General features: G+C 64.4%; 1 protein-coding gene across 3 annotated transcripts; it reads left to right on the forward strand.

The window, feature by feature from the left end:
- On the forward strand, positions 1–25,194 carry WNT4 (Wnt family member 4). Of its 3 annotated transcripts, XR_008630229.1 has the most exons (6): positions 696–1,351; positions 12,764–12,999; positions 21,170–21,301; positions 21,394–21,536; positions 22,444–23,245; positions 24,777–25,194. XR_008630229.1 is itself a non-coding variant. In XM_055138888.1 (5 exons), exons 2-5 carry the CDS (start codon positions 12,876–12,878, stop codon positions 22,909–22,911), a joined length of 867 nt encoding a protein of 288 aa, XP_054994863.1. In that variant the 5' UTR covers positions 1–342; positions 12,764–12,875; the 3' UTR covers positions 22,912–25,194. The 3 variants fall into 3 exon arrangements, 2 of the variants coding, with proteins under 2 accessions (XP_054994863.1, XP_054994862.1); XM_055138888.1 differs by lacking the exon at positions 696–1,351 and adding an exon at positions 1–342 and having other exon boundaries at positions 22,444–25,194; XM_055138887.1 differs by having other exon boundaries at positions 22,444–25,194.
- Positions 25,195–25,846: the final 652 nt, after the last annotated feature.

Genomic DNA, 25,846 nt, shown 5'->3' on the forward strand with positions numbered 1-25,846 from the left:
GCCAGCTCAAGAGATCCTAGAGGGTGTGAGCTGGAAGGAGCAATCTCTTCCCGGTGCCCATAGCCCAGGAGGATGAGCAAAGCGAGAAGGACACCGGAGGCTCTGCGCTGGGTCTGGGCAGTTCCACTTCATTCATTCTTTACGCAAGGCAGTCAGTCACCCCGCGCGGGGCCAGACGCGGCGCTGGGGGCTGCACCTAGGGACAGCTATTAAACAAGCGCCCTGGACACCTACACGCAAAACAGACTGCGCCCAGTAAGACCTTTCCTAGGCTCCTTCCACATTCACAAAGCCCTCCCCGGTCCAATGTCCACTTCGACGAGGAAACGGACACCCAGAGAGGTAAAGGGCTTAGTTAAGATTCTGCAGCTCAGGGCGCGTCCAGTTTTCGTAGCTCGCCAGCAGCGAGGTTTCGGGTTCCCGGAGTCTCGGGTCACTGTCCCAAGCTGCCCGAAGCTGGGGAGGCCCCGTCCAGCTCCCGGAAGGCTGGAGGGAGGTGAGCGCCAGCGAGGGGGCTGGGCCGAAGGATATGCGGGCCAGAAGGCAGGGAGGGGCCGGGCGAGGGGGCGGCCACGCTGCCCCGAGCGCGCCCGAGCGCAGCGCCAGGCGCCCGGAGCGCACGCGGCTAGGTGCGCGCGGCTGGCAGGAGCGCCCGGCCGGGGCGGCCACGGTCCAGCCGGAGTCGGGCTCCGAGGCGCCGGCGGGGGGCGAGGCGGGACGAGGCGGGGCGGGCGGCGCTGCAGTGCCCGACGCGGCGGGCTGGGGGAGCTGTGCCCGCCTGTCCCCAAGGCCCGGGCGGGGACCGGCCAGCTGGGTCGCCGCGCCTCTGGGCTGGCAGGGCGAGGCGGCGCGTTGCCAAGCGCGCCTGGAGCGGGCTCGGGCCCCAAGTCCTCCCGGGCGCCCGGCCGGGGAGGCCCCGGGAGAAGCCGGGTCCCGCGGGGAAGGGAGGCCGCCGAGGCTGCCGCTCCGGCCCGCCCCCGGGTGTCCCGGGCCGCTGGGCCCGCCCAGGTAACCCCATCCTCGGCCCGCCCCCGGCCCGCCCCCCCGGCCGGCCGCCCGCCTCCGCCGCCGCTCGCAGGCGCTGGGGCGGCGCTGACAGTCTAGTCCGCGCCGGGCAGCGGGCGCAGCAGCGGGCAGGGCTGCCGGCAGGCACGGAGGCAGAGCCCCGCGCGCGCCCCGGCCCGCGCCCGGCGCCGCGCCCCAGCCCACCCGCCGGGCGCCCACCTGCGGCCCGGACGGGAGGCCCCCCGCGGCCGGGCGCCCGCGGCCGCACCATGAGTCCCCGCTCGTGCCTGCGTTCGCTGCGCCTCCTGGTCTTCGCCGTCTTCTCGGCCGCCGCCAGCAACTGGCTGTAAGTTGGGCCGGAACCGGCGGGGCCGGGCAGGGGGCCGGGCACGGTGGGGCGGGGCAGGCCCCGGGGGGCAGCGGCGCGGGGTGGTGCCGGGCGGCGCGGGGCAGCGGGCGCGGGGGCGCCCGGCAGGTGTCTCGGCCGCGGGGCGCGAGGCTCGCTCGCTGCCTGCCTGCCGGGGCCTCCCTCGGGCCACCCCCCGCCGGCCCCGGGTCCCGCTCCCAGCCCGGAGGCGGCACGGGTGACGGCGGCACCTGGGGCGCACGCAGCCCGGGCTGACAGGTCGTGGAGGGAGCCCAGTCCCGGGAAGGGCTCCGGGACCCGAGAGCAGGTTAATCCCGACAAGTCCCGGAGCCGTCGCGAGCTCCGGGCGCCGCGCTGCGCCGCGCTGCGGGCTGGGCTGCAGGCGTGCAGGGACCTGTTTCTGCTTGGGGGGCGGGAGCCAGGGCTCCAAGGAGGGAAGGAACTGGGGCGCTGGCCTCCGGGAGCCCGCGGACCGCGCCGGCCGCCTCGCTCTCCCTCTGGGGCAGGAGGAAACTCCGTCCAGCTTTGCAGGACACCAGCTCTCCTCTTCGTGGAGGAAGAAGAGTGGCCGCTGGGGACCCTGTTTTTATCTCCCTGACTGGCCTGGCTCAGAGGACTCCCTTGGGAGGGAGCGGGATTTGCTGAGAGGTGGGTCCTAAAGGAACGGTGGGTTCTAAAGGAACCGGAGAGCAGGAGGACTCGGGGTAGCGCCTGCCATGACCAGCGCCTAGACTACATCCCGGCTCCAGTCCGCCTGCCCAGAGTTCTGCCCCCATCCGCTGTGGGCAGCCAGTGGGGAGCCAAGCTCCAATATTGATCCGGAGAAGCATGAGGTGGGAAGGGGGATGGCCAAGAGTGTCGCTGGGGTTTCCATGGAGACAGTGGGAGAGGAAAAAAATTCTCTGTGCATCAAGACCAAAGAACAAATATCTCCCATGAAATTGCCCCGAATGCCCACTGGCTGTTGCTATGAGGTCATTGTGGCCAACCAGGTTCCTGAAGGCTGGAAAGGGGGCGTCAGTGGGGGTCAGCCACCGAGGGACGGGGTGGGAGCGGCATGGAGGTGATGTGGACTCCCCCCGCCCCACCCCCGCCCCGCTGTTCTCAGGGCCGGCAGGCGAGGAACTCCAAGGCAGCCTGAAGTGGCCACAGACTTTTTGTTTTTCTTGGAGCTTTCGTTTGATTAACACTTCAGTGGCGATGGCAAGAAGGGGGTTCCGGGGCAGGGCACCGCCCCTCCTCCCACTGCCCCTTCTAGGTCACCTCCCCCCTCGAGTACTGTCTGGGCCAAGGAGAGGGGACTGATGGGAGACTAGGGGCGTCTGGGGTTCCTGGCCCCCAAGTTAAGAGCTTAGGCTCAGAGCAGGGCAGGGCTCCAAAATGAGTGTATTGGGAAGAACAGGAAGTGGTATGAGCAGGTGCCCCGCGCCACACATGGACCGGGAGAGAAGTAGCCTAAGCAGGAGCAGCATCTGCCGTGGGGAATCCTGCCCTGCCCTGCCCCTGGAGGGTGCACCACCCACCCAAAGGCGGAGCTGAGAAGGGGCCCTGCTCGAGGGCTCCCAGGCAGTGTCATTCCACCCTCCTGCCCTGAGGCAGAGCCATGGGGGCCCCATCCACAGAATCCACCGCCCCCCCCCCCACAACAGTCCTAGCTGGGGAGCCGTCCCCCAGCTCTGGGTCAGCCTCACCACGGGGAATTCCACAGCCCAAGTCTGGGGCTCTCTGCTGCAGGGGTGGGGAGAGGGAGGTGGGCAAACCTGTTCTCGGGCGACGGGGATGGTTCAGGTTGCCACAAAGCAGGGCGCTGGGTGACCCGGTTCGTTCCTGCTCCACCCTGGGCTTCCCGCCAAGGGTCTCTGCTCCGCTCCAGGCAGGAGGAGCACAGGGGTGGTACCCAGCCCCCTCCCAGCCAGAGGGGGCTCTGATGGAGAGCGAGGGCGGGCAGCAGCCAAGACCAAGCCGGTTCTGGGGGAAAGAGATGACACCCACCTGGCTGCTTGGGAACAGGTATGAGGGGTTCAGAGAGAAAAGGGAGAGAGAGGCTTCTTCGCCTCACGTGGGTAGGGCCGTGTCCACGCTGCAGATGCCCGAGGGGAGATCATGTAAGCTGGGGCCAGCTGGAGGTGCTGGTAGGATCCGCTGTACTAAGAATGATGGACCAGCTCCCTCGTGTTCCCGAAATCCTGGCAGATGGGAAGATGGGGGACCACAGTGCCCCAGGTCCCCTAGTTAGTCCATGGCAAGCGTTGAACCCAGAGGCCACCTCTGGGCAGAAAAGAAAGCCCTGGGCAGGCAAGTGTCCCACCAGGCTTAGTGGTGAGCGCTGTCCTTCCCAGGCCAGTGAGGCTGGAGTCCAGCTCCAGAGGATGGGGGGTAGCCCTTGGAGAGGCGAGGAGTGATGTGACTGTCCACGCTCCCTCCAGCCCAGGGCCGGCAGACTGGCCTGTGGCAGAGCAGCCTGTCCCCTGTAGGACGCACGGCCGGCAGGGAGCCCAGGTGTCCTGCGGTGTGCAGCTGCGGGGCAGAACAGAGCCAGGGCTGGGAGGGCTCCGCCGCCTGAGGCCTGGGCAAGCCCGGAGAAGCCGGGAGCTGTTGATTAGACTCGAGTCTGGCACCCGAGTGAGCTGACAGCTTGTGGCAGCTCCCCCCACCAGGGAGGGAAGGATGGCGCGAAACAGGCCTGGCGGTAGGGTGCGAGCCCAGCCTCTGCACAGGCCCGGCTGGGAAATGCCTGTGTGTCCCCCTGTGAGGCCAGACCCCAGCCCTCGCTCTGTCCCCCGACCCCGGCTGCTGTCCTCGGGAGAGAGGAGAGAGAAGCTCCACTCCTTTGAGTGTGGCGGCCCTGCAGGTCTGTGGGGTGCGAAGCTGGGACCCAGCAGATGGCCACCACGGGGAGGTGGGGTAGGCAGCCCCATCCTGCTGTGCTGTCACTGGTGTGTCGATTCACCTTTCTGAGTCACCTGGACGGGGACTTCAGCTTCTTCATCTGTAAGAGGTACCAGGGCACGGCACCCAGTCAGGGCTCTGGGGGAGCAGGTGTCCCCTCCCACAGGCCCTGCTCCCCCAGCCTATCATCTCCCCCAGGGCCCATTGCCAGGGCCCTCTGTGTCCCGAGTCACACTTGTCCTGGGAGCCCCAAGAGCAGTGGCTGCTGGACACATTCTCAGTGAGTCCAGGGCAAGCCTCCCTCAGTGGACATAACCACCTCCATCCTAGGTGTGTCTCAGCTAAGCCCCCCAGTACCAGCTCACCCAGTCGGGCAGTGGGCAGGGGTACCCACTTGGCAGCAGCAGCAGGAGGGGGGCACCAAGCTGAAGAGGCAATGTCAGGCCCCCAGGTAAAGGGGTGGCCAGGCAGAGCCACCAGATTCCAGAACAAAGGGGTCCCTCCCTTGCTAGAGTAAAAGCCCACCGCCTTCCCAGTTCGGGACACTGGGTTCCAGTCACAACAAGCCACCCCCTCTTCAGCTCACCTCCCTGATTGCTGGGCCCATCGTGGGCATTGCGGGAGACGGAGCAGCATCCAAGATGGGCCCACTGATGCCAGCCAGGAGCACCCCGCCCCCCCCCCGCCCAGAGTCAACTGAAAATCCCTCCAGATAGTGCCCCATGTCCCGGGGCAGGGCAGGTGGAGGGTGACCCCACTCCCATGGGAATCACCAGTTTATGAAGAGCTTTTTCATTCCCTTTACCACATCAGAGCCATTAAGGGCCCCCGCCAGCCCCCACCCCAGAGCCAGGACAAGGCTCAAGGGTGCTTCACTCCACAGGTACAGAGCCGGGGGCTTCCCAACAGCACTGGAGACTGACTGGCCCTCATCTGTCCATCTCTGCCTGGTGTTAGCAGCCGCCTCTAGACTGTTTACTGACCAGAGACTGTAGTCTAATAGTGTGGTTTCAGGTGCTTCTGACAGGCGATAAACACCCCTGCCCCCTCGGAGGGCCTGGCTTATAGTAGGTGCTCAGTTAACACAGGCTGAGGCGGGCAGGGCTGGGTCCTGCAGCGGTAGTTGAGGTCCCCTGGTGCGACACCCAAGCCCTTCAAAGTCCTCGACAGGGCACGAGGGGCTGCCCCCCTGCCCTGAGTCACAGGGCAGGGGAACACAAGCCAAGTGGGATGCCAGCAAGTGGGGCCATCCCCCTCCAACTGACCCCCCCCCCGGCAGAGCAGCAGTTCTGTCTGACCCCCACCCCGCCGGGCAAGGCAGACTCCTCCTCCAAGGCGGGCTCTGAACGCCGGCTCCCCTCGCCCTGCACACAGGGCCCCTGGACCCGGCTTTGCCCGAGGCGCTCAGCAGTCACGACCCAGCTGTCTGCTGTGTCCTAACTCTTCCCTCAGCCTGGGATTAGCAATTGAGCAACTCAGCAAGCCTCTGACAAGACAGTGCTCCCTAAACCTGTTGAAACTCGCCCCATCCAGGCCCTGTAGGTGCGTTTGGGAAGCTGAGCATTTGCACTGAGCCTCCTCTGGTCCCTCCCTCTGGGAAGAAGGGTTCAGGCCGAGCCAGCCGGGACAGGCGGGGGAGGACCACGGACGGGGGGTGGCAGCGGTCACCCCCACTCCCGAGGAACTCGCGAGAGCCGCTGCTGGTGTGCTTGGCAGCCTCGGCTGGAAGGCGACACGGCGACCCCACGGGTGCTGTCCAGATTTCCACAGGGGCTGCCAGGTTTTATCTCGGAGTCCTGAACTGCATCTTCTGTGATTCGGCCAAACTCAGGATAAGGCTCGCTCCCTGCCGTGACCCCACCAGTTCCCCCTCTCCCTGCCAAACCCCCCTCCACCTCCCACATCTCCTGGCAAACTTGAAACCAAACTATGTTTTAGAAGTCCCCCTGCCAAGAAGTCAGACCCCCGTGGTGGAGGGGACCTGGTCCGAGAAGAGCAGGGGAGGGAGGCGGTGGACAGAGCAGGGCTGTGTGCGGGGAGGCGCCTCCCGCCGACTCCCTGCTCACAAGGGAACCCAGGCGAGGCCGTGAGCAAGAGCAGGAAGTGCGGGGAGGATGGAGGCAGGCTCCAGCCCACACCCCTCACCGGATCCCCCCTTCACGGCAGAAGACGGTGGCCTGCAGCCCCCAGCTCCAGCCAGCCCCGTGATGCAGGGAGGGACTCTCAAGCCAGGGAGGGAGCCTAAGCTTTCCCCATCAGCCCCTGAGAATGGGGGTGGCAGGGTGGCCACGGGCTCCCCAAGACGGGCCCGCAGGCTCCAGAGCCCTCTGGAAGCCGCCAGACACGAGCCTGTCGCCAAGCATCGGGAGAGGTGGCTAGTTTGGTGGCTGCAGGGATGAGAAAAGCAACTCTGAGGACACTGCCAGGTCAGGAAGGGCCCCAGTGTGATGCCACTCCCCACCACCACCACACGGAGGGGAAGTCTACCGGGCTCCATCACGCTGCTCCCCGGCCCGGGAATAGACATGTGAGCAGGGCATGAGGGCGGGGGCCCCAGCCGGCAGCGAGGGGCTCTCCGCAGGACGGGTGGGCGGGCCTCGGGGGAAGTCGTACGAGGGGTGGGAAAGAAGGGGGCTGAGGCTTCTGAGGATGGAGAATAGAGGCACTGGGGGGGTCCCAGGGAGACCAGTGCGGGGAAATACAACCCAAAGGTGCAGATGTGGGAGCTGGGGCTCCACGGGGGGGGGGTGTCATCATCTCCCCCTACTCCCACCCCACCCCAGTACTAAGGAAAGAGTACCTGCCCAGGCAGAGTAGTACTGCGAGTTCTGGAGATTCAGGGGAGTAGGGGAGAGGGGGCAGAACCCTGATGCCCAGGGAAGAAGGGGGTGGAGGCAGCAGCGTGCCACCCCCATGCCCCCCCCCACACACACACTCTCTCTCTCTCTCGCTGCTGTGAGCATCTCTGAGGCGGGCACCTCGTCATGGGGGCTCCTCCGGGGGCTCAGGCCTTGGCAGCAGCAACTCCTTCCATGGACCCCGACACGGTGTGGGCGGCCTCTCAAGGACTGAGCCTCCCTCCCCAGCACCCGCACTCCCCAAAGCAGCCCTGGGCCCCGGGCCCACTGCTGGAGCCTGGCCGGGAGTCAGGATGACCCCCGGGACCCACAGCATGGCCTTGACCTTGCGCCTCTCCCAACCACAGTTTCCTTGGCGGTCAGGCGGAGGGGCGGTCGGCTCCACAGAGACCCCGTTAGGGGACCGGGTTCCGCCGAAAGACCGCCCAGACTCTCTTCACCCCACGGGGCGCCCGGCAGATACCCCAGGTTAGAGTGTAGGAGACCCGCAAACAGCTGCTACGCGCCCTGGGCACACCAGAGCCTGCACCGGGCTCCCCGTGTCCCCGCCCTCCTCAGCCCAGGGTCCCCAGTCAGGGTCTCCTAACCCCCCACCCTGCCAGGAGCCCCACTCCAGCTCATCACTCCCACCCCTCGGAGGATCCCTGGGTGTGCTGGAACCCGAAGCCCACACCTTCGCTGATCTGGTGCTCCCTGCTGAGCCTCGGGCCAGCCGGGCCGTGTGGGGCGCTGCTGAGGCAGCCCGTGCCCCCCAGGGCGGTGTCGCCCCCTCAGCCATCTGAGAAGCCAGCTGGGAAGAGGCTGATGGGACCCAGCAAAAACAGCTCAATGGGCAGAACAGGTCAGGGGTCCAGCTCCAGGGCCTGAGACCAGGCCGTAAGGGGGTAGAGGGAGGGAGGGAGGGCGACCACCTTGGTAGGGTGGTCTCACCAGGACCACCTGCCGAGTGAACGTGGCTTTGTGGCAGCCCCAGAGGTCAGAGCTGTCATTCTGCCCATTCCTTAGACGGACACACTGAGCTCAGGGGACCCACTGATTTGCCACAGGGAGCACAACGCCTCACCCTGATGTCCACGCTGAGGGCCCAGGGTCCCGGGACAGGTGAGAGCGACAGGACACGAGGGCCAGGGACTCAGACACCTTCCAAGGTAGGAGACCAGTGTGCCTCACCTCGCTGGCCGAGAGCCCCGCCTGGCCCGGGCCGGGGGTGGGGGCTCCCCACTCTGCAGCCCTCCATCTTTCCTTCCGGCTCCTCCTCCTCCCTGGAGTCTCGGCCTGACACCCCGAAGGAAGCTCTAAATGTGGCCCAGCCAGCAGGGAGGCCGCGGGAGGGGGCAGCGGCCGGCATCATGGCCAGCACCCACGACACTGATCTCTCTGGCCTCCAAAGCACTCGGGCTATTTTCCGTCCCCTCTCTCCTCCCAGAGTCCAGGAGCAGGCGAGAGGTGAGCACTTCCTTCTAGGAACCTGGAGAATGCAGACTTTTAATATATATGTTTTTTGTGGGCTTTTTTTTTTTTTTAAGCAAGCAAACCTGGAAAAGCTTGGGACCAGCCCAGCTAATTTTAGTTTCTAATGAAAACAGCAGGTGGCTGGGAGGATCTGATCTCCCTGGCAGGGCCCTCCAGCCTCGCGGGCTGCAGACGCAGGCCGGGTGCAGGGTGGGGAGGGGCGGAGAAGGCTCCTGGGAGGACCCCTCAGCCTGCCCCCCCCAGGAGGAGACGGGGACCTCGCCGGCAGGCAGTGGAGCAGGGTGGCCTGGTGGAGGGCACGGCAGGGACTCAGGACCTGGTGGCTGGGGCGCAGGTGGGGATGTTCAGAGCCCGACTCAGCCGTGGCTGGAAGAAACACCAAACAGGGCCACGGGAATGGGCTGAGGGGGAAAACAGTGACACTCGGGGCCCGACCCGGGCCATTCTCGCTCCCCCAGAAAAGGCCTGTGCATGGACATTTGAGCCCGCTGTAGCGCCTGGGTCAGCATGTGGCACGCATGTCTCTGGGGGAAAGGTTGAGCCACCAGAAGGTACGGGAAGGGGGCTCTTAAGGTTCCCTGGGGTCTCAGCAGGCCCATCCCCTCCCCATCCCACACCGCCACTCTCTTCCCTCCCATGAGTGGAGAAGGGAGCAGCCTGGGTGGAGCCCCGGTCACTGGGGCCACATTACTGACCTCCACCCACACGCACACCCCGTGCCAGGCTGCGAGGAGACCAGGGGCCAGGGCACTGGGTGGGGGGCACTGAGCCCCCTCTCCAGCCTCTGCAGGGCAAGGCTCCACGCCCCAACTAGGTCCCAGAACAAGAGAGCAGGTGGGCCTGGGCCCGTGCTGCCAGGGGCCCATCTCCGGTCACCCACTCGCCACCCTGGCGCCCAGCCCTCCGCAGGCAAGGCTGGAACCTGCGGAACAGATGCGGGTGGGGCAGAGGGGGGGGGTCAGCGGCTGAACCCAGGAAGTTAAGGCAGGGTCGGGCGGTGGGCGCGGGTGCCAGCCGTGGGGGCAGGCGCACCCCTCAGCAGAGGAGGTTTCGCAGCCTCTTCCTGGACGCCGTCCCGGTGACTCACGGCCGTTGGCAGCCCTGCCACTCCCTGCCACCCGCCCCTCTGGTCCCTTCCACTGCAGTTTCAGCCAGGTCCCCGCGGAGCCAGGCACAGGGGAGGAGAGTGGGTGTCCGCCGGGACCACCGGGCCCAGAGGCGTCTCCCGGCATGTAGGAGCCCCCAGCAGGTGGACCCTGTTTCCTGAGGGGGGTACAGGGCCGGGTGGGCAGGGCTTGTCCAGGGCTCACAGGGCGGCCCCCAGGCTGCTCCACCAGGCCCCGCACAGACCCGCTCAGCAAAGGGGGCAGTGGCTCCAGCAGGTGTGCCGTGGACAGGTCAGCTCGGTGCCCCGCCTCCCAGAAGGACACACTCCTTTCCCCAGGCGCTCATCCCTAGCATCCGGGCAGGAGAGAATCCCACGTCAGGCTGGCCGCCCCGTCCCTCCCGGCCTCAGTGTGGGCCTGGCCCACCGCCAATAGCTGGACTCTTGGCGCCCCCTGCAGGCCAAGAGCGCCAGGTGGGACCCGCTCCCTAGGGGACCCCTCAATTTCAGACAGGCCCCCCGCCTCTTCCGCCGACCCTCAGTCACCTCCCTCTGAGAGGCTCGGACTCATCAGGACACTCACCACCCTCCTGCATCCCCTGGGTGTGTCCTGGTGCAGGAGATGGGGTAACAAGGACCCTGGGGACAGGACAAGGTGGGGGGGTGGACATGCCTCCCCCCAAATCACTCGCCTGGCCCTGTGCCCTGCTGACAGGAGGAGAGAGGTCCTGGAGACCGTGCCCATCCCTCAGGCTGCTCAGCGGAGAGCCAGAGGCCGCAGCCCCGTCCAGTCTTGCTCCTTCCTGCAGCCAGGCCCCCCGCCAGGGGGCTGAGGCAGTACTGAGGGGGAGATGGCCCCCAGGTCAGACCTCCCCGGGCTCAGACGGAGCATCCCTAGGGCTTCTCAAGAGCGCCCCTCTAGCATGCCCCACAGGCCACTGCAGGCTGCCCAGCTGTGCCCCCGCTCCCCCCGGGTGCAGGCTCCAAGGCCAGATGCCCCCCAAGCCCTGGCTAGAACAGGTCCCAGCGGCTGCACTGTCCCCAGGCCAGCACTACCCACATGCAAGCCGGTTGGGGGGACCTCGCTCTGGCCCAGAGGACCCCACTGCTCACCCACTGCCCGGGCTGGGGAGCTCCCTGGCCAACAGTCTGCCCTGGGGCCAGCCCAGCCCCTCCCTGCCCGTCTGCCCACTGGGGTCCCAAGCCACATAAAAGAGCATTGTCTCCACCTGAGGCTTTGAAGTCGGGCAGAACCAGGTTCAAGGCTGCCGCACTTCTGACTTGCAAACAAAGCGAAGTACTTAACCCGTCTGTGCCTCGGTTTCTCCTCTATAAAAGAAGGGTCGGTTGGATGACGCTGAGGGTTAAAGGACTGAGGCAAGTCCTAGCGAAGTGCTGTGAAAGACAGCTGCTCTCACTGCCACCACCACGTGACTCCCCACGAGAAACACAGTCCGAGGCACTTCTCTGTGTGGTCGCCTCTCATTCACTCATTCAGTGACTCAAGGTTTCGCTCCCGCCCTGTGGCCTGGGGCCCACAGGAGACCACGTCTCGTGCACAGGCTCCCTCGAGCCCCCACATCAGTGTCTTCGCCCAGGGGCTCACACCTAAGAGACAAGGAGAAACTGAGTCTCAGAGAAGGTTGTCTGTCAAGTTTGGACAGCTCCCTCAGAGTCGGCCTCAGCCTCCTCCCTTCAGACTCCCCCACCCCCTGCCACATACACACTCACTTACACACACACACACACACACACACACACACACACACACACACACACACACACACTCACTGGTCACCCTACAGGAGGCCCAACTCCCCATGAAGGACACCTCTCCCGTGTTCAGGGCCCCGCAGGCTGTTTCCTCCCAGGAGGCAGGAAGTGAGGGTCCGGGACAGACCCCCTTTGGGGCCCCTTCCTCGTCAGTGGCTCTACATGCCCCTGCTCCCACAAGAAGCCAGACAGCTGCCCCAACAGTAACCTCTCCCCCACCCCCCAAACTTGGCCTGCCACGTCCTCTTCAGGAAAACAAAAATCGCTCTCACTGCTTTTGAAAATCAGCCTTCGGGTAAGCACACAGGAAGGTCCTCCCCGACACCCAGGCGTGTCCCAGCACCCCGGGAGACAGTGTCACCCACTGTGGGAAAGGCCGCTCCAGGCCTCTGCACTTGGTGCTTCTGCCCCGTCAGGCGGCCATTGGGCCCTGCTCTGGCATCTCTGGCCGGACCACAGCAGGGGCCGGGGCCAGGCACTCTGGGCTCTGACTCCGCTGGTGTCGCCCCTGAACAGCCCCGGCACCAGGCACTGAGCTCGCGCCGCCCTTTCCCTGGAGAGAGGGGCCACGCTCCCCTCCCACCACGCCCCCACGGTTGAGTCTCGCTCCTGGGCACACAGTGCGGGGGACCGGGTGGGGGACTTTGGCACACTAAGGCCCCATCACCCCACCCCTTCATTTTGGAATCCATCAAAGCGAGCATATTCCCATGTTCCGGATTCGGGGTGAGGCTGCAACAGGCGGACACGCAGTCGGTCCCATGGACGGCCAGGCATGGCCTCCGCTGACAGACAGGCTGAGTCCCACAGGTGCCAGGTCCGAGAGCTGCGACAGAACCAGACTATGATTGTTGAGGCCCCCGGTGGGAGAGCCAGCACGTGGGAACGCCACGTCCACTCATGTCGGAATGTGCCCCCGATCGATCCCCCACCCGCCCATCCCCAGGCCCCTCCCCTGGTGCTGTGGCTCTGACACTGGGCGTGGCTGGCCGAGAGCATCCTGCCGAGGGACTCAGATCACGGGCTGGCAGGGCGTCCCGCCGTGGCCTCTCAGCCTCAAGCCCCTCCACACAGAGGCATGGGCCAGATGGCGGGGGGGGGGGGGTCACACCAGGCACAGAGCAGGAAGGGCTCCCCTCAGCTCCCCGCTGAGTGCTCTACCTGCCTTGCCGCTGTACAGAGATGCAGAGAGGGGTCAGTTCCCAGAGCCCGGGGCTCCTCCGGTGGCCTGGGGAGCACTACCCTCCCCCCCGCTGCCCCGCACCCCACCCGGCTCTCCTCTCCCCTCCCCAGGTACCTGGCCAAGCTCTCGTCGGTGGGGAGCATCTCGGAGGAGGAGACGTGTGAGAAGCTCAAGGGGCTGATCCAGCGGCAGGTGCAGCTGTGCAAGCGGAACCTGGAGGTGATGGACTCCGTGCGCCGCGGCGCCCAGCTGGCCATCGAGGAGTGCCAGTATCAGTTCCGGAACCGGCGCTGGAACTGCTCCACGCTCGACTCCCTGCCCGTCTTTGGCAAGGTGGTGACACAAGGTGAGAGGGGCGCCCGCAGGGGCTGCGGGTGAGGGCGCGGCTGGCGGGGGTGCGCCCTGAGGGCACCTCCATCCTCCCGAGGGAGCAGCCGAGGCTGGGCAGGGCCAAGGACAGCGCTGCACCCGGGAACAGACCCAGGAGTTGGGGGGCTCATTCTCGACAGGAAGCTGTAGCCTGGGTCTGTCCCTTGGGTGATTGCTACTGAGAACTCAGCCCGCCACCCCCGCCCGTCCTCCTGGACTCTACGGAGTCCGGTGGGCACAGGCCCACCCTCCCAGCTCGGCAGGGGCACGGGGTTCACGGCGACGGCACTGACCAGTCACTGAAGTAGTGACTAACTCAGCTGCTCTCTAGATGCACTTTCATGCTGCAAAAGGAGAAACTGAGGCACGGGGATCTAGAGTACCTTGCTCTAGAACTTAAGAGCGGCAGAATCAGGCCGGAGCAGTTGTACAGCGAGTAGGGCATTTGCCTTGCACATGGCCAACCTGGGTTCAATCCCCGGCATCTCCTACGGTCCCCCGAGCACCGCCAGGAGTAATTCCTGTGCATTACTGGGTGGGACCCAAAAAAGAAAAAAAATAAAGTGGCAGAGTCAGGACTTAGCCCAGCACCCCAGCTCTGTCATGCTGACTCCCCCCTACCGACAAGAAGATGCTGTGAGGTGGTGGGGGAGGGCCGTCCCCTCCCCAGCCTCAGCTGGGGTGCTCAGGGAAGACTGAGATCAGAAATGGGAGATGCTGTTACAGCGAAGGAAGGTGGGCCCGGGCAGAGGGGACGTTGTATGCGACGGGAAGGCCCCTGGAGAGGCTCCGGGTCAAGCCGCGGGCCCTCGAGGAAGCGCTAAACCAGCTGCCTTTTTCCACTTCCTGAGCGTGAAACTGACACTGCGGAGCCACCCGCCGCCCGGCCCTGCCCCGGCAGCAGGAAGGCCGTTGCCTGCGCCAACCTTTGTCTTGGCACCTGTGGTCCTGGACGGCCGGCCGAGGCTGCTGGGCTTGTGGCAGGGCATTTGGATGTTGTTGGAAACCAACTGTGATAGAAATTTGGAAGCCTTCTCCTGGGAGCTGGGGAGGCCAAGGAGGCACGCTCGGCCTTGGCGCCACCGAGCTCTGCTGCTCGGCCGAAGCGGCCCTGCCGGGGAGGTGAGGGTCGGCTCAGGGGGAGCCCCTCGGAGCGCCCAGAGTGGCCGGCTCAAGGAGGCCCAGAGGCAGACCCTGAGAGTGGGAAGCCCCCATGTACCACGGGCACTCAGCGAGGGGGCGCCTGTGGGGCAGTCAGTAGGCCTCCCCGTTGCACCCCTGCAGCCCCGCACCTTGTCGGCTCCCTCCTGCAGGCAGGGGGTGCCCTTTCCTGTGGGACCCAAAACTCTCGGCTCAGGCTGGTGGAGTTCCCACTTTTCTTGGTGATGTTTTGCTCTGCTGCCATTTCAAACGTAGAGAGGGGTCGGGGAGATAGTACAGGGGTGAAGGCGCTTGCCTGCACACGACCAACTGGAATTTGATCCCTGGCACCCCAAAGGGTCCCCTGAGCCCCACCAGAAGTGATCCCTCAGCAGAGCCAGGAATAAGCCCTGAGCACACAGCTGGCTGTGATCCAAAAACAAATCACAAATAAAAATCGTATAGAAATGTTGTAAAGCAAGGTCGGAGCAACAGTACAGCAGGCAAAGAAAATGTTTTGCCTTGCATGCAGCCAAACCCAGGTTCGATCCCCAGCACCCTTATATGATCCCCCAGTACCACCAGGAGTGAGCCCTGAGCACAGAACCAGGAGTAAGCCCTCAGCACTACTGAGTGTGGCCTCTTCTAGCTCTTTCCTTGTCTCTCCCTCCCTCTTCCTCCCTCGCTCCCTTTCTCACATCTCCACATTGTGTGTGACACCTTTCAGATGACCAGGGGGGCCTGTCTCTCTAGCCCCTCTCCAGCCCCAAACCATCTCCTCAAAAAGCGAAGGTGGGGCTGGGGTGATAGCACAGTGGGTAGGGCGTTTGCCTTGCACTCGGCCGACCTGGGTTCAAATCCCAGCATCCCATATGGTCCCCTGAGCACCGCCAGGGGTGATTCCTGAGTGCAGAGCCAGGAGTAACCCCTGTGCATCGCCAGGTGTGACCCAAAAATAAAAAAAAAAAAAGCGAAGGTGATGGGGCCGAGGATAGGACAGCGGGCAGGGTGCCTACCTTGCACACAGCTGACCCACGTTCGATCCTTGGCACACCATATGGCTCCCAGAGCATCATCAGGTGTGACCCTGAGCGCAGAGCCAGGAGTAAGCCTGAGCATCACCCTGGCCTGCAGCTGGTGAGGGCCCGAGAGATGGCTCCTCCGTGGCCGTGTGGCAGGAGCCGCGTACGGCTGTGTCAAGCTCAGAGTCAAGGCCAGAGTGAAAGGACAGTAGGCAGAGTGTTTGCCTGGCACACAGCGGACCCAGGTTCAATCCCCAGCATCCCACATGACCCCCCAGCACTGCCAGGAGTGATTCCTGTGTGCAGAGCCAGGAGTAAGTCCTGGTAAGCCTGAGCATTGCTGGGTGTGGCTGAAAAGCAAAAGGAAAAGGGGGTGTAGGGAGGGGAAAAAAAAAAAAAAAACATGCTCAGACTCTGAGATGCTCTGCAGCTTGCAGGAACCTGAGCCAGGTGAGGTCTGGATTCCTGGTCAATCACCTCGTGTCCTGGGAGCCGGGTCCAGTGTGCTGCCAGCCTCCGGTCCTCAGCCACGTGGCAGGGCTCTTCCCCTTCACCCAGCACCTCACTCCCGTGTGCTTTCACTTTCTCCCCTAGTAAAATTCTTCTTGGAAAGATCTTCCTGGGTCTCTCCTGAGCAGGACAGGCTTGTCTGTCCCGAGGTCTGAGCTCAGCACCTGGGCAGCAGGTTCTGGGCAGGCTGAGTTGGGCAGCGTGACCTTAGGTGGAGCACATCAGTCCTTGGGCTACGGGGTCCTCACGGGTCGGTGACATGGGAACACGTGTGTGCCCCGTGGAATTGTTGTAGGATTCAGTGACCTGCTACGTGGCTGTCCCCAGGACCGGCCCCAGGCGTCAGCAGCCGCTGGCTCAGGCCGGCCTCTTGGAGCCATTCTCAACCCAGGCCCCATGGCGAGGCCCACGTGCTCTCGGGACCTGGCACCTCGCCCATCCCAGACAGACCTGCCAGTGGTCTCGCCAGGGCCCAGACAGGCGCCGCTGCAGCACTGACCGCTCCCTCCGGGGAGAGGGGCAGCCTCCTCACCACTGGCCCTGCTGCGGCTCTCGCTGCCGCCAGCCCTACACGCAGAGGCCCCCTTTCTCCTGGACTACAAACCAATGGTCAGGCAACAGCCACCCAATGAATGAGGGCCAAGCCGTGGGCTTCCCTTGGCTGAAAAACCCACCAGAAATCTGGTAACACTGGCATCAGGGCAGCCGGGCATCCTAGGGAGAGTGGGCAGCCACTGGGACGTGGGGCAGCCTCTGTGCTCCGGCCACCACCCAGGCCTGGTGCTCCAGAAGTAGCTGCTGGGAGGATGAGAGGGGTTTGCTTCGGGGAGGGGCCAGAGCAGGTGTGCGGGGCTTGTGCTGAAGCCACAGACCAGGAAGGGCCAAGTGGGCCCCGGGGCCCGGCCCCTTCCGCCAGCGCCTCTACCGCCTGACTGGCATCATGCCACGCGAGGGGCACTCTCCGTCCAGAGCCCCCGCCCCCACCCCCAGACTCTGCCTGCCCTGCTGGAGGGCACTGGGGTCCACTGACCATGGCACAGGGAAGAATCAAACCCAAGTTCGTCTGTCCACAAGCCATGGGTCTGGCTTCGTCTCAGACACCGTGCTGCTGGCCGGCCACCTTGGGCTGGACCGCGTCTGCATATGCGGGGGCTGTTAGGCTGGACCTCTCGGAGAGGCCTGTCTGCTTAATGTGGGAGTCCCACTACCCCGGTGGGGGTGGGGACATGCCTACCTCTCAGGGCCAACAGAGAAGTGTCCTGGAGGACAGTCCCCACCCACCCCCATTTCTCGGTATGCCGTATGAGGGGCTCACAGCAGTGACCATAGCTGGAGAGGAGCAAGCAAGGACGCACCTGCCCAAAGGAAGCCGTTGGCTGTGTTAGTGGCCCCAGAACAGACCCGACAGACTCTCACACCCAGGCAAGTCGAGTGGCCACACTCCCCCCACCACACTCCGCGTAGCTGCGGTGTCTCGAGCGCCTTTCGAGCCAGGGACAAGCGAAACACTTCCCGTTGTTCACCCCACTGGGATTTTCAAAACCCCTCTTACCGGCTCCCGTCTGTGCTCCCATCTGTGCTCGGGTCTGACCCGCGAGTGCCCACTTCCTTCCCCAGGGCCCCGCCGGGCATGCAGCTGTGAGGTCTGCAGTGTGCAGCCCCCCCGGGTGCTGGTGGGCTAGAGGCAAGCGAGGAGCCGCAGCACAGCAAAGGATCCCGGAGACAGAGAGAAGACGCAAGCGCGTGTTCCAGCCTGCGAGGCGCAGGGGGAGCAGAAGCGGGCAATGCCATCTCCCCGAGGGGGGGCCGGGGAAGGAGGCGCGGAGAGGAAGACGGTGCCACTGAAGTCTCGCCTCGGCTTTGACCAGCTGCCAGGCCTTTTTCTTTCCCTGGCCCTCAAGCCTCTTAGACCCACAGATGCTTCAGGAGGTGGTTTCAAGAGGAGCTTTCGCAGAAAAGAGAGCAAAGGCCGGCAGAGGGCGGGCTGGGGAGAGCATCAGGGGCCAGGGCCCGCTGCGGCCGGCCAGGACGTGCCCAGTGACCCGGTGCCAGCACCCCCGCCTGCTGCCCTGAGGCCTGGCCCAGCTTCACCAGCTTCTCCTCCAACTGCGCTGTGGCTCAGAGGGCTCCTTTCCCCTCCGCCCTGCGGGAGAGACCGGGAGGGGTGGGGGTGGCCAGAGGACTCCGATGGGCCACTATGTCTATTCCTGTATGGCCCCACACCAGCCGTGGGCCTCGCCTTCCCCCCCAGAAGGCAGGGCTGCCTAGCCAGTTGCTCTGGGTGTCACAGGCGGACTCAGCACATGGGCTTCAGAAAGTCGCACATTCTGCAGACAGCTCTGCCTCCCCGGCCGTCTGACCTCAGGAAAAACGGCTGAGGCCGACCCAGGGGGTCAGGGGCGGGGGGGGGCGGCGGGCCGGAAGTGCTATGAGGAGAAGGTAGCTGGCAGTGGGTCAGGGCAAATGACTTTATGGAGAAGGGTGCCAGCCCGCTGCCAGCACCTTCGAGAACTCCGCCTCACCTCGGCTCGTCCCAGGAAGAAAAGGGCAGGACTAGCGCCTCCTGCCACTGGTCAGGGCAGTCATCGCCCAGGTGCCCAGGGAGCCCCTCCACTCCACAGGGCGTACCCCAGTCCCTGCTGCCTCAGCCTCACAGCTTAGTGCCCACTAGCCAGCAAGACTCCAGTCGGAGCCCCCGGGCATGGGTGGGATCTGGGGAGGACCACCACCCGGGAGCCAAGGAGAACAATCAGACACTTCTGGAAGGATGCTGCCACTGACTCCAGAGGCAAGGTGACTTGGTCACAGTGTCCTGTGGGGGCTCCTTGCCTTGCTGGGCAGGGGACAGAGAGACGGCACGGAAGACACGCACTTGTCTTCCATCAGCTGCAACATCCTGATTCGACCCCAGCCCACAGATGGTCCCCAAAGGGTTGCCAGGGGTCAAGCCTGAACACAGAGCCAGAAGAACCCCTAAGCACTGCAGGTTGTGGCCCCAAACCCATCCCCCTGAAAAAAAGGGAAATGGGCCAGACCTAGGTAGGGTACGTGCAATTTGGGGCTGCCCTACAGAAGAGAGCGCCTGTCTGCATATTCCCGGGGGCTGTGGGGCGCTAGAGGCAAGATCGCGGCCAGGCTGAACGGCTGGGAGCCAAGCTGCCCAGTCCCAATTTGGGCCCTACCACTCCGTGGCTGGGGACTGTCAGGCAAGGTGCTTCCCCACTCAGTGCCTCAGTTTCCTTATCTGTAAAATGAAGTGTGAGAGGGTCGCTGTGGTGAGCATGTGAATGATCTCAGGGCCTGGCACCACCTCGTATCTAAGCGCAGGCCCCTGTGACCTTCCTCTGGGGTCTCTCTCCACACCCACCTTGGGCTGAGAAGTCAGCATCCCTGTTCCAGGAGGAGGGACCGGAGAGTGGGCCGTGGTGTGGGTTTGGAGGAGGCGAGTTCTCTCCCTGAACACCACCACAGGCAGCTCTGTGCCCCCGGGGCTGTGGCGGGGGGAGAGCCTGGGGACTGCCTGAGTGCCCAGAGGGGCAGAGAGAAAGCAGCATGCCAGGCCGGGGTCTGGGCCACCCCGCCCGCCCTATCTGCCCCACCCCTAGCTCTCCCTCCCCCCTGGGTCTCCCTCCCCCCTGGGTCTTCGGGGCAAAGATTTGTGCTGGTTCAGGCCTGGAAATACCAGAAATACCAGAAACTGAAGTCGTCTCTCTCTGGGCGGCCACAGCACAAAACCAACCAACACGATCCTGCTATTAACCTCGATTAACTTGGAGAAGATTCCCTCCCAGACTGCCGAGGCCCCGTGGCTCCTGCCAGGCCCCCTGAGGCCGGCCCCAAATAGCCGGGCCCGGGCAGAGTGGGCCGAGGAGAGTGGGTGGTGGGCAGGAGCCCGGCTCGAGGGCCAGCTGAGAACAGGGCGTCCTAAGCCTTTGGGGACGGCGCTGCCCCCAGCCCAGCCCTCGGCTCCTGCTGCCCGTCCACAGACAGACACGCGCACAGAGGAGGCGATTGTCTCACTCTGACCACGGCCAATGCTCCCGGGGGTAGCGCTCTGGCCTGGGTGTCGCAGAGGTAATTGCCAGCCATGGGGCCAAAACCGGCCCCTCCGCTCCTGCGGACACGGGCGCTCCAGCAGGACACAGAAGAACAGTCACGAGCACACAGAGACCCTCACACGGTTGGGTGAGGAGCAGGCCCTGCTGGTCCCACTCAGCCCTCCATGTGTGCACATACTCACGCATGCACACACACACATACACACGTGCACACACATGCATGCACATGCACATGTGTACACATGAACACACGTGTGCATGCACACACATGTTCATACACACATGCACACACGCACACACAGGGGTTTCACAGCAGTGGCACCCCAAGGCACAGCTCCTACGAGAATTAAAAGCATCCATTCAAGAAGGGGAAGAGGCCACGCCAGAATGGCACCCTGGGGAGCCTGGGAGTAGACAGCCTGGGGAAGGGGGTGCAGACACACCCATGTTCTGAGTCTTGCTTCTGGCACTTTCTGGCTGGGTGACTGGGACCAAGTCCCTTCCCCTCCCTGGCCCTGCACATGGCCATCTGTGGCCTGGCATAGTGCCAAGGTGGTTTGTGTGCAGAAGGCACCCCTGGTCTACAGTGGCGTGACAGGCTCTCCCAATCCGCACCGGGAGTGGTAAGCAGTAGGGGTTCCGCTGATTTTACTCTTGTAGGAGAGGGGAGGCTTGAAACCGTACCCAGCTGTGTCCGGGGCTTACTCCTGACTCTGTGCTCAGGGGACCATATGGGATGCCAGGGATGAAATCTAGGTTGGCTGCATGTAAGATAAGCACCTTTCCCACTGTACTCTCTCCAGCCCCCCGACTTCACTTTTTTTTTTTTTTCTTGCTTTTTGGGTCACACCAGCGATGCTCAGGGGTTACCCCTAGCTCTGCACTCAGGAATTACCCCTGGTGGTGCTCAGGGGACCATATGGGATGCTGGGGATTGAACCCGCGTTGGCCGTTGCCCGCGTGGAAGGCAAGCACCCTACCCGCTGGCTATCGCTCCAGCCCTGCTGACTTCACTCTTAGGGAGATGGAGCAGTGTCCTCCAGGGCCCCTCGACAGGAAGGGCTGGGTGGGACCCTGGGAGCTGGTGGACAGCTGGGGCACAGGCCCCGGAAGAGCCTGGCTCTGCCGACAGCTCTGCAGGGGGACCAAGACCGCCCCCTCAAGGCCTTGTCTCCCTTAAATGACCTCCCCAGTCTCGGGGAGGATGGGAGCAGCGCCCCTCAGTGGTCAGCTCGCTGACTCAGCCACGCCCCAAGGGACCTCCATGTGGTCAGTCACCTCTGTCCAATGGAGGGTGACGAAGACCAGGCTGAGGAGCTGTGGGCACGAGGCCGGGGGCGTCTGCGAGGGTCCCTCCTGCCTCTGCGGGGAGGGTTGGGGGCCCAGGACCCAGGCCTGCCTCCATCTGCCCCCACAGGCACCCGGGAGGCGGCCTTCGTGTACGCCATCTCTTCGGCAGGCGTGGCCTTCGCCGTGACGCGCGCCTGCAGCAGCGGGGAGCTGGAGAAGTGTGGCTGCGACAGAACGGTCCACGGGGTCAGCCCCCAGGGTAAGCGCAGGAGCGGCGGCACATGCTGGGGGCGCTGGGGGCCTGCCCCGGGCCCCCGCTCACCCGCGGCCCCCTGTGCCCACCACGCCCAGGCTTCCAGTGGTCCGGCTGCTCGGACAACATCGCCTACGGCGTGGCCTTCTCCCAGTCGTTCGTGGACGTGCGGGAGAGGAGCAAGGGGGCCTCGTCCAGCCGCGCCCTCATGAACCTCCACAACAACGAGGCGGGCAGAAAGGTAGCGTGGCCCCACCTCCCCACCCCCGCCCCGTCCTTCCCCACCGCCACTCTCATGGCTGGGGCAGACGCTGCCCCACCCACACACCGTTCCGAGACCGTGTCTGTGGTCAGGCTCCAAGCAGCGCCTCTGCTGCCCCACGGGGTCCGGGCTGGCAGGATGCGACACAGGGGAGCAGAGTTACAGAAGAGTGGGAGCACCTCCCCCACCCTGTGCTCACACAGCCCAGACCACCCCAACACCCGGAGAGAGACCAAGGTGGGGGGTGGCGGCCTCTCGGTCACACACCTAGGAGGCAGCAGGGCGGTGAACCTTGCTGGGGTCCCCACAAACATCCTGAGCTGTGCCCCACACTCAAGAAAGAGTACAGACCCGGGGCTGGAGTGGATAGAACAGCAGGTAGGGCATTTGCCTTGCACGTCACCGACCCAGCTTTGATTTCCGGCATCCCATATGGTCCCCCGAGCACTGCCAGGAGTAATTCCTGAGTGCAGAGCTAGGAGTAACCCCTGCACATCGCCGGGTGTGATCCAAAGAGCACTGTAGCACTGTCATCCCGTTGTTCATCCATTTGCTCGAGCGAGCACCAGTAATGTCCCCATTGTGAGACTTGTTACTGTTTTTGGCATTATCGAATATGCCCAGGGGAGCTTGCCAGGCTCTGCCACGCGGACGGGATACTCTCGGTAGCTTGCCGGGCTCTCCGAGAGGATCGGAGGAATTGAACCTGGGTCGGCCACGTGCAAGGCAAACACCCTACCCGCTGTGCTCCAGTCCAAAAAGCAAAAATAGTCAGACCCAAGCAGCCCCTGGGCCACCAGCTCCAAGCACCCCCCGGGGATAGGGTGCGATTCGGCCACGCAGCACAGCCCGCGGCCAGCTCTCCCCTCCCCGCCCCTCCCCGCAGGCCATCCTGACGCACATGCGGGTGGAGTGCAAGTGCCACGGCGTGTCGGGCTCCTGCGAGGTGAAGACGTGCTGGCGCGCCGTGCCGCCCTTCCGCCAGGTGGGCCACGCGCTGAAGGAGAAGTTCGACGGCGCCACCGAGGTGGAGCCCCGCCGGGTGGGCTCCTCCAGGGCGCTGGTGCCGCGCAACGCGCAGTTCAAGCCGCACACGGACGAGGACCTGGTGTACCTGGAGCCCAGCCCGGACTTCTGCGAGCAGGACATGCGCAGCGGCGTGCTGGGCACGCGGGGCCGCGTGTGCAACAAGACGTCCAAGGCCATCGACGGCTGCGAGCTGCTGTGCTGCGGCCGCGGCTTCCACACGGCCCAGGTGGAGCTGGCCGAACGCTGCAGCTGCAAGTTCCACTGGTGCTGCTTCGTCAAGTGCCGCCAGTGCCAGCGGCTGGTGGAGCTGCACACGTGCCGGTGACTGCTGCCCCGCGCCCGGCGCCGCCGCGGGCTGGGGACGGCCGGCCGTTCACACAGTCCCCCCCGCCACCCGCCCCCAAAGATACTGGTTGTATTTTTTGTTTTGGTTTGGTTTTTGGGTCCTCCTCTGTTATTTATTGCCGAAACCAGGCAGGAGACACGTAACCCCCCTGCACCCCGGCCCCGGCAGGGCGCCCGCCGGGGTCTCTCTGAAGCCTGGACCTCGGTGGCTGCCACTGACCAAAAGGACGTTGCTTGTGCCTCCAGCTGTCCACATGTGGCCGCTGCTGACCGCTCCGCTGTCACGTGTCCGTCTTTCTACCTGCACGCCGAAGGTGGGTAACGAGGAGTGTCCCGGCCACATGCCAACCGACTCAGCCATGGCGGGGAAGCGGGGGCCCGGTGGCGTGGGGGAGGGGGGGACAAGGTGCCAGCCCAATGGACATGGCACACCATGCATACACACGGACCCCTGGCAGCTTCAGCCGGGTCACCTTGTCTCTCAAGGCCCTGGGGAAGGTCAAGGGCAGAAAGACAAAGGCTAGTCACCCGGAGCGGCTGGAGGTCACTCTCGGAGTAGGCAGAGCTGGTGTGAGCCGGACAAGAGGAAGCTCTAGTCCCGCCTCAGGGCCCAGCCCCCTCTGCCGCCCCCCCTTGGCACGTCAGCCCTTACTGCAGGGGCAGAGGCTCCCTTCCCAAGGGAGCACTTCCGGCAGGGCCGCTGCAGGGAGCCTCCCCCTCAGGACCCCGAGAACGGGAAGCACAGCCCCACACACTGACACACTCATCGGCCACGTGCAAGAGCGCTCTCTCCCCCTGCACTCTGTCCAACGACCCTGACCGCCACGTTCTTGGGAGGTGGACAGGAATGCCGCTGCCTGTCCCGGCTGAGGGCAGCACTGGGCAGGGCCCGGCATGCACAAGGCTCCCCAGGACTCCCTGCCCACAGGCCCCCCAGGTCTGAGCCGTGGGGAGGGGCCCAGGCTGGATGGTGTGAGGGAGAGAGCGAGCAGGGGCTGCAATCCACAGGCTGAGCCGAAGCCTGGGTCCTTCCAGAAGGTCCGGACAGCGGCAAGGCTGACGGGGTGGGGGTGCAAGGGGGCACTCTCAGCAACTGAGGCACCCTCCCCCCAGCGCCACCCTACGGAAGAGGAGCCCTGTCCCCATCCCAAGGTGGCCCCAGCAGCCCCGGCCTGGCCCTGTGAGCAGCCAGAGCTGTCAGGAGCCCTGAGCCAAGAGCTCTGGGCACGGCTAGCGCTGGTGTGGCCTGACCCAACTGTTCCCAGATGGATTCCCGGCCACCAAGGGAACTGGCTGTCTGCCGCCCTCTGCGCTTCCCCCACATTGGGGTTCTAGGTTTGAGGTTTGGGATCCCCTCTGGAACGTCTCACGCCCCAGGCTCTTGGCTCAGGGCTCGGCGTCTGAATTCAGTCGGAGGTGCAGTCCGGGGGTTGCGCCTCCTGCTGCCGGCTCCCCCGGGGAGAGGGTCAGCACGCTGGGCTCGGGCCAGGCTCTCTGCTCGGTGTCCATCCAAGGAGGAGGCCAAAGTACGGAGAAGCTGGGGACGGATCTGAATGGGGGATAATCTCCGGGCAGGCTGGCTCTGATGTGGATGAAAGCTGAGCTGACCAAGTGTCCCCGAGGCTGCCCGGCCGGGCCCACTCTCCTCAGGCGAGTCTGGCGAGCTGTCTGCTCCCTGCCAGGGAAAATACTCTCCCTCGCTGGCCAGAGCCCGACCCTGACACAGGAAGCAGAGACAGCACTGCGCCGCTCTCCCCTCCGCCAGGTCCCGGCCCTGACGGGAACAGGCCCACCAAGTGGGACAACCTGTACCCTTCCAGAAGCTACACCTTTCTGCCCTCCTAGGGGGCTCCTCCGGGGGTCTGAAGGCTGTGACCTGAGCACAAACTGGACTCGAGCAACCTCTGCCCCCACCCTGACAGCTCCCCTGAAGCCAAAGGAATCCACAGTTGCAGGAGAACGGAGCTACTTGGACGACCAGCTCGAACTGTCCCAAAAGGAAAAGAGAAGGAGCTGGCCCGGGCCCGCTGCAGCGCCCCCACTGTGGGACGGCAGGCGGGTCTGCGTGGCGTGGGACGCCCTCTCCAGAGCCTCGCCCACGCCAAGGCGAACCACTGGGAAGAGAAGTCCCAGTTCTGGATGCTGCTACCCCTCTGCTACCCCCCCACCCTCCAGTTTTATACCAGGTCCTCGCCATTGTGACAACCCCCCGACCCCGAATAGTCTGATGCACGATAAAATGATTATTTCTTTATCTTGCAATTGTGGCAGCGATTTATTTCTTTCCCCCCAGAAGAGGAAGAAGAGACTTGGGGAAGGACATGTGGAAAGCAGATAAATAGTAGTAAATTTTATTTATTTATTTAGTTATTTTGCTTTTTTGGGTCACACCTGGCGATGCACAGGGGTTACTCCTGGCTCTGCATTCAGGAATTACCCCTGGCTGTGCTCAGGGGACCATATGGGATGCTGGGATTTGAACCCAGGTCGGCCGCGTGCAAGGCAAACGCCCTACCCGCTGTGCTATCCCTCTAGCCCCTATAGTAGTAAATTTTAGAGATGGGGTTCCCCTTGCCTGTGGCCTCTTACTTTCTGAATAACTGAAGAGTATGAGGTAAGTCACAAATACACACACACACACACACACACACACACATACACATACTGTAAGAAAGCAACTAGCCCAGCTTTCACCTAATGAACTGACCCAAAACACACACACACACACACACCCCGCCCCCCACCACCAGCCCGTAACAAGGCATCTAGCCCAGCTTAGACCTAATGAACTGGCCCAAGCCTTTCTAAGACAGATGATTCTGGCGAGAGAGGACACTCTGGAGAGGCAGGTGGCAATGCAGGGGAAAGGGGAAAGATGGAAAAGAACCAAATCCCAGCTAGGACGCGGGGATCCA

Source organism: Sorex araneus, chromosome 5, assembly GCF_027595985.1.
Source record: "Sorex araneus isolate mSorAra2 chromosome 5, mSorAra2.pri, whole genome shotgun sequence".
NCBI classification, from domain to species: domain Eukaryota; kingdom Metazoa; phylum Chordata; class Mammalia; order Eulipotyphla; family Soricidae; genus Sorex; species Sorex araneus.

Excerpts from the sequence above, each read along its gene's own strand:
- WNT4 (XM_055138887.1), top strand. The coding sequence starts at position 1,275 with ATGAGTCCCCGCTCGTGCCTGCGTTCGCTGCGCCTCCTGGTCTTCGCC. Across the intron at positions 21,302-21,393 it reads CCACGGGGTCAGCCCCCAGG|GCTTCCAGTGGTCCGGCTGC; the intron begins GTAAGCGCAGGA and ends CACCACGCCCAG. Across the intron at positions 21,537-22,443 it reads ACAACGAGGCGGGCAGAAAG|GCCATCCTGACGCACATGCG; the intron begins GTAGCGTGGCCC and ends CCCTCCCCGCAG.